A 7,500-nucleotide genomic window follows, 5' to 3' on the forward strand; every position below is an offset into this window, starting at 1 on the left:
CCCCCCCCCCCCCCCTCTCTCTCTCTCTCTCTCTCTCTCTCTCTCTCTCTCTCTCTCTCTCTCTCTCTCTCCCCCCCCCCTCTCTCTCTCTCTCTCTCTCTCTCTCTCTCTCTCTCTCTCTCTCTCTCTCTCTCTCTCTCTCTCTCTCTCTCTCTCTCTCCCCCCCCCCCCCCCCCTCTCTCTCTCTCTCTCTCTCTCTCTCTCTCTCTCTCTCTCTCTCTCTCTCTCTCTCTCTCTCTCTCTCTCTCTCTCCCCCCCCTCTCTCTCTCTCTCTCTCTCTCTCTCTCTCCCCCCCCCTCCCTCCCCCCCTCTCTCTCTCTCTCTCTCTCTCCAGGTGGACTACAGAACAGAGGACGGTACGGCCAACGCGGGCTCCGACTACGAGTTCGCCGAGGGGACCTTGGTGTTCAAACCAGGCGAGCTCCTCAAAGGTAAACAAACACAACAAGGGCAATCACGCGTCCACCATCAAACCGGCGTCATTCCGCGTTACTTTTTAGCGTAACCTTAACGGGTCATCTTTTCAGAAATCACCGTTGGCGTGATTGACGATGACATCTTCGAGGAAGACGAATACTTCTACGTGCACCTGAGCAACCCCCGTCTGGTTGGCTATCCTGAGAATTGCTCCGCCCCCCTGGAACATAGCACCACCCCCAAAGCCGTGCTGGGCGACGCCCACACCGCCACAGTCACCATCTATGACGACGACCACGCAGGTAAGAAAAGACGGCATCCACGGTCCATGCTGGTTGGTTTTTTAGCGGTTCCTTGTGAAGTGCTTCAGCTAAGGGAGCAAAAGTTGGAATAAAACGGTTTTGTAAGGGAGTGTGCGTTCGCAAGCATGTGTTATCAGCGTTTATTGCGGTTCAAACTCTCTAACGGTATCGTAATACAGGGGAGGAAGAGATGAGTGAGCGAGATTGGTGTCCTCATTTTGTTTTACCTCCAGAGAATATAAACTGTTTCTCCCTCTCGCTCTGTCTCCCCCCCCTCTCTCCCCTCTTCTCCAGGTATATATTCACCTCCAGCGAGGGAGCAGAGAGTTTAGGGCTTGATGATGCTAATCTGTCTTTTCCCGCTCTTTCCTCCCTGCGTTCTTCCCTCCCTCCCTGACTCTCTCTCTCTCTCTCTCTCTCCCTCCCCCCTCCCTCCCCCTCTCTTTCTTCATGTTTTATCCCTGCCTTTCCTGTGAATCTGCAACAATTCTATACATTCTTTTTTATTTTTCTGTCCTTCCTTCCTTCCTTCTTCCATCCTTTCCTTCCTTTCCTTCCTCCACTCTTTCTACCTTTCCTTCCCTTGTTTGTACGTTCATTCCTTCCCCCCTTCGTCTCTCTCCCTTACCTCCCCCCCTCCCTCCCTCCCTCCCTCCCTCCCCCTTAGGTATCTTCACCTTCGAGGTGGCGAGCCAGCGGGTGAGCGAGAGCGTGGGGGTGATGGAGGTGAAGGTGCAGCGGACTTCGGGGGCCCGGGGCCTGGTGGCGGTCCCCTACCGCACGGTGGACGGCTCCGCCCGCGCCGGGGATGACTACGAGATGGTGTCCGGCAAGCTGGAGTTCCAGAACGACGAGACCATGTGAGTACCGGAGTGGAGAACTACAAACCACAAAAACTACAATCCCATGATGCAGTTTTCACGCTCTTTCCGAGGCCCCCCCCTAAGCCCTTCACATTGTGTCATGAAACCTCATCGTCTGCATCGTCTACTCTGCGTGAGCAGAGTGAGAACTACAATCCACCAGAACTACAATCCCATGATGCACTTATCTAGGGCTATCCATGGCCATACTAAGCTCCTCCACGTTGTGTGTCTAAACCTCATCGTCTACTGGTGTGCACGGCCAGGCGGTTTGCCGGAGAACGCCCAGCGCACACTGGCTCATCACAGTGGAGCGGCAAAGAATTAAACCATCCAATTAGTGACCCGGGATGATTAGGAGGTCATGCTGTTACAAGCACCAGATTGTGGATTTGGCCAGGGCACCGGGGTTGGCATCCCTTACTCTTGTGACGGGGAGCAGTGTGAGGGGAGTGGAAGCGCTGTGAGGGGAGTGGATGTGACAGAGGGAGGGTTGCGGGGAAGACAGGGTTTTGAGGGAGGGCGAGGATGTGTTTGGAGGGGAGTGAATGCGTTTCGCGGGGGGGAGTGTTTGTGTGATGTATCGCTAGGGGAGTGAGGATGTTTTTACGAGCGTTTGTCTCTTGGCCGTGACTCTGTGTGTTTTCCTGCCCATGTAAAGCCCTCGCACGTGGCCTTTTGCGTCTGAAGTGTGCCGTGTAAATCAACGCGCCGTGCCCGGCCCTGGAGGAGAGCGGGTTAACAGGGAGATGAGTGGATATAGCGTGAGGGCACTGACCTATACGCAAACTCCATCTTTCTGTATATTTATATACACTATAAGGGTGGGTTTTGTGTGTGTGGGTGTGTGTGTCTTATGATTGCCTTCACGCCAAACCGCGCTTGGATTTCGCCTCTTGCTCATCGGGTTTTATCCCCGCGTGCTCCAGCGCGTGCTAGCTCACCTCTCTCACACTCTCAGGTGCCCTCCGGTGTACACCAGCTCCGCCCCACCGGCGTCCACAGCCCCGCGCTGTTAACCTCTGTTTGGGGCGGTGATCCCAGGCCCAAGGCCCGGCAGAGAACCTCCGGGCTACACGCCCCCCTGCCTGCTTCGTCTGTGTGTGCCCCTGTGTCGCCTTCCACTCGGAGTCTAGGTCGCTCTACCGGGAAAGAGAGAGAGAGACTGAGAGAGGGAGTGAGAAAGAGAGAGAGAGACTGAGAGAGGGAGTGAGAACGAGAGAGAGAGACTGAGAGGGGGAGTGAGAAAGAGAGAGAGAGAGAGAGAGAGGGAGTGAGAAAGAGAGAGAGCGACAGAGAGAGTGTGATGTGATGAACGAGAATGTTGCCGTTCAAAGTCCCTCCTTAATAAACGGCGAAATGATATAAAACACCCACACACTCCACATCCCCCCCCCCCCCCCCCCCCCCCACACACCCTCCCCAGCATAACCCTGGGAGAATATAATGTACATCAAACACTTCTTGGATTCATGTGCACGCACAAACACGGAGAGAGAGAGAGATAGGGAGGGAGGGAGAGGGAGAGAGAGAGAGAGAGAGAGAGAGAGAGAGAGAGAGAGAGAGAGAGAGAGAGAGAGAGAGAGAGAGAGAGAGAGAGAGAGAGACAGAGAGAGAGAGAGAGAGAGAGAGAGAGAGAGAGAGAGAGAGAGAGAGAGAGGGGGAGATTTAAAGGGCTTCTAAAGTGGCAGATTAAACAACGTTTCCAACTACACTTGTAGTGGTCAATTTAACAAGGCCAACATCAGCATATTAAAAATGCATGTAGCCAAGGACGCCATGCACACAGCAGGGTGTATGTGTGTGTGTGTGTGTGTGTGTGTGTGTGTGTGTGTGTGTGTGTGTGTGTGTGTGTGTGTGTGTGTCGGCATGCACACGTGTGCACTAACTGATGGAGAATTACAGCAACATAGAGACAGAGCAAGAGAGAGGGGAGAGAGAAACAGAACGGCAGAGCAGAGGGGTTGAGGAAGGACTCACCCTCAGGTCCTTCTATTGATTCCTTTCTTCCTTCCCTCCCTCCTCCCTCCATCCTTATCTATTGCTCTTTAAATCATTAAATGGGTCATTACCATCTCCCTCAAATCCCTCTCGCTGGCAGTTTGTGTGATCTCTCTCTCTCTCTCTTACTCTCTCTCTCTCTCTCTCTAACGCTACCTCTCTCTGTCTCTCTCCCTCTCTCTCTCTCTCTCTCTCCCTCTAACGCTACCTCTCTCTGTCTCTCTCTCTCCCTCTCTCTCTCTCTCTCTCTCTCTCTCTCTCTCTCTCTCTCTCTCGCTACCTCTCTCTGTCTCTCTGTCTCCCTCTCTCCCTCTCTCCCTCTCCCTCTCCCTCTCCCTCTCCCTCTCCCTCTCTCTCTCTCTCTCTCTCTCTCTCTCTCTCTCTCTCCCTCTAACGCTACCTCTCTCTCTCTCTCTCTCTCTCTCTCTCTCTCTAACGCTACCTCTCTATGTCTCTCTGTCTCTCTCTCTCTCTCTCTCTCTGCGCATCATCCTCCCATACCCTCTCCCTCTCTCTTCCTACTGTATCCCCCTCCATTGGTGTGTGTTTGTAGTTGTGTGTTTGCGTGTGAGTGTGTGTGTGTGTGTGTGTGTGTGTGTGTGTGTGTGTGTGTGTGTGTGTGTGTGTGTGTGTGTGTGTGTGTGTGTGAGAGACTCATGAAAGACTGGTTATCCCACACCCCTTTACTCCCAACACCCACACACACACAGTTATAGACACACACACACACACACACACACACACACACACACACAGACACACACACACACACACACACACACACACACACACACACACACACACACACACACACACACACACACACACACACACACACACACACTTTTCTGCTTCCCTCTATCCATCTCTCCTCACACATGACATCACACTTTCTTCCTCGATCATCCCTCAGACCCTACCACCTCTCTCTCTCTCTCTCTCTCTCTCTCTCTCTCTCTCTCTCTCTCTCTCTCTCTCTCTCTCTCTCTCTCTCTCTCTCTCTCTCTCTCTCTCTCTCTCTCTCTCTCTCTCTCTCTCTCTCTCTCTCTGTCTGTCTGTCTGTCTCTCATCTCTCCCCTTTGAGTCTATCACTCAGATATTTTTAGTATTCTCACACTTAAGGAAGAATTCAACCCTCATCTCCACTTCAACTCCACTCCCGCTCTCACCCTCCAACTGCTGTGCTTAAAGGTGGTCTTTCCTTCCATCTCCCTCTCCCTCTGTCTCTCCCACTTTCTCTCTCTCTATTACCCCTTTACTCTCCCTGTCTCCCCCTCCTTATCTCTCTTGCTCTCCTCCCCCTCTCACAGCCTCCCTCTCGTCTCCCCATCCCACTCCCTTCATCTCCTTATCCGGCTCTCCCCCTCTCTCTCTCACTCTCTCTCCCTCCCTCACACCTCCTCTCTCTCCCGCGCTCCGCGGCGGCGGAGGTGCTGACAGCCAAGAGAGAGAGAGAGAGAGAGAGAGAGAGAGAGAGAGGGGAGAGAGAGAGATGAGAGAGAGAGAGAGATGAGAGAGGACAGGGGGGTTATGGGTAAATCGTAAAAAGAAGTGGAAGGTGTCGGGTGGAATCCGCGGGGCCGCCTGAGCCCCGCTGACAGAAAATAGGAAACAAGAGGAGGAGAGGGGAAGAGAGGGGAGGGGAAGAGAGGAGGAAAAAGGGAAAAGAGTAGAGTAGGGGAAACGCGAGGAGGAGGTGGCGTGGAGGAGAATCCCACTGGGGGGTTTAAGGTTTTAATCTCTGCAACTGTCCTTCGCGGCAGTTAATTTTTTGCTCAAGGGCAGCTGTGCCAGTTTTGGCTGCGTGCCAATAACCGCTCTTTTATCGGGAGTCGTGAGAGTTATCGGGTTTACCTCAAAACTCCTTCAGTTCGGAGGGAAGCTGGGCTCAGGGGAGAAGGAGGACTCCATCTTGTGGTGCCGGGTTCTCCTCTAGTGACTCGGGGAAGGGAAACAATCAGGGAGGAGATACGAGACCCCCTTATTTTGAGGAGGAGGAGGAGAGATTAGTGGAGGGGGACAGAGGGTGGATGAGAGGTTAAGGCGGGAGAGGAGAAGAAGACAGAGGGGAGGGTGATTTAGGAGAGGAGAGGAGACGTCACAAGGGAAAAGAGAGAGGATAGGAGAGGGAGGTAGAGGAAGAGGAGAACTGCGGGAGAGAGAGAGAGAGGAGACGAGGGAGAGAAGATACAGAGAACTGGAGAGGAGAGGGAGGAGAGGAGAGGAGGACTTCAGGAGAGAGAGAGAGGAGACGAGGGGAGAGAAGATGGGAGAACTGGTGAGGAGGGAGGAAAGGAGAGGAGGGGAGGGGAGCAATAAGAAAAGCAGAAGGAGAGTAGAGGAAAGGAAAATGAGACCTTGAGAGGAAAGACCTTGGAGGACAGAGGAGGAGAGAAGGGGTAGGGGGGATAATGTCTCCACATGGAGGGGTAGGTGATGGATGAAGAGGGGGTTCCTGAGCGATGGAGAGGAGTGGACGGACGTATTGGATTTTCTACCGGAGTGGAATGCTTTTCCTTCACCTCTGTGATGAAGCAACGTCCACAATCGTGTGTGTGTGTGTGTGTGTGTGTGTGTGTGTGTGTGTGTGTGTGTGTGTGTGTGTGTGTGTGTGTGTGTGTGTGTGTGTGTGTGCGTACACAGTCACACATACATACAGCTGTCTTGGTATTTTTCAAAGACTTCAAACTTTCCAACTTTTTGTGCTGAAGTGAGGAGAATTAATACAGGTCATCTATGAGATTCAGCTAATTGGACCACTTGGTGTGTGTGTGTGTGTGTGTGTGTGTGTGTGTGTGTGTGTGTGTGTGTGTCTGTGTCTGTGTCTGTGTCTGTGTGTGTGTGTGTGTGTGTGTGTGTGTGTGTGTGTGTGTGTTGTGTGTCTGTGTCTGTGTCTGTGTGTGTGTGTGTGTGTGTTCCGTGTGTGTGGTGCAAGCAGACACCAGCAAAGAGATGCATTGTCCTTGGTGTACCCTGTGTGTGTACCTTTAATTTGTGTTCGGAGGGTGAAGTGTTCTAAGCAGAGCGAGACACTGTGTGTGCGTCCATGTGCCAGTGTGTGTTGTGTGTGTGTCTGTGATCGCTATTTTGGATGTCTGTGTGCATAGCCGTGTGTCTCTCTGTATCCATCTGTGTGTGTGTGTGTGTGTGTGTGTGTGTGTGTGTGTGTGTGTGTGTGTGTGTGTGTGTGTGTGTGTGTGTGTGTGTGTGTGTGTGTTTTACCGAGGGGTGGAGGGTGGAGGGTGGAGGCCTCAGCAGGACAGGATTATTCTTAGCATCTCTCTGACCCTGCAACACAGACCCGCCCTGTCACAGCCAACTACAACACACACACACACACACACACACACACACACACACACACACACACACACACACACACACACACACACACACACACACACACACACACACACACACACAAGATGTGTTGTTTGTGTGTCTGTGTGTATATGTTTGTGTGTGTGTGTGTGTGTGTCTGTGTGTGTGTGTGTGTGTGTGTGTGTGCGTGCGGTCTTCTCCTCAGGCTGGTAATTATGAGTTTCAGTCTGCAGCACACTGGGAGGACACCTGTTCACTGGCTGCACCGCCCTCCACCTCCGTGCACGTGACAGTGTGTGTGTGTGTGTGTGTGTGTGTGTGTGTGTCTGTGCACATGAATGTCTGTGTGTGTGTGTGTGTTTTATTTTTGCCAGACAGTTTTTCTTCAAAAGTCACTGTGTCCGAGTAGATCAATGAGGGATCTTTGTCGTATATGTTTTCATTTCCGTCTAGGCTTTCACACGCAAGGAATCGGTGCAGAAAAACGCAAAAATACAAAAAAAGAAAGGACAACAATCTGCATACGATATCATATAAAAAAGGAAGACCTAAAAAATATAAACACGAATCAAAAGTTGAACTCTTATAGTCTAAAC

General features: G+C 52.2%; 1 protein-coding gene across 1 annotated transcript in view; it reads left to right on the forward strand.

Moving 5' to 3' along the window:
* slc8a4b (solute carrier family 8 member 4b) overlaps positions 1-7,500 on the forward strand; it is a gene marked incomplete in the record, with an annotated part of 62,219 nt that overhangs the window by 22,445 nt on the left and 32,274 nt on the right. Inside the window, 3 exon segments of the mRNA XM_030339191.1 lie at positions 335-431; positions 528-719; positions 1,387-1,579. Coding sequence (XP_030195051.1) covers positions 335-431; positions 528-719; positions 1,387-1,579 — 482 coding nt within the window.

The sequence above is a fragment of the Gadus morhua genome, chromosome 17 (genome assembly GCF_902167405.1).
Source record: "Gadus morhua chromosome 17, gadMor3.0, whole genome shotgun sequence".
NCBI lineage: Eukaryota > Metazoa > Chordata > Actinopteri > Gadiformes > Gadidae > Gadus > Gadus morhua.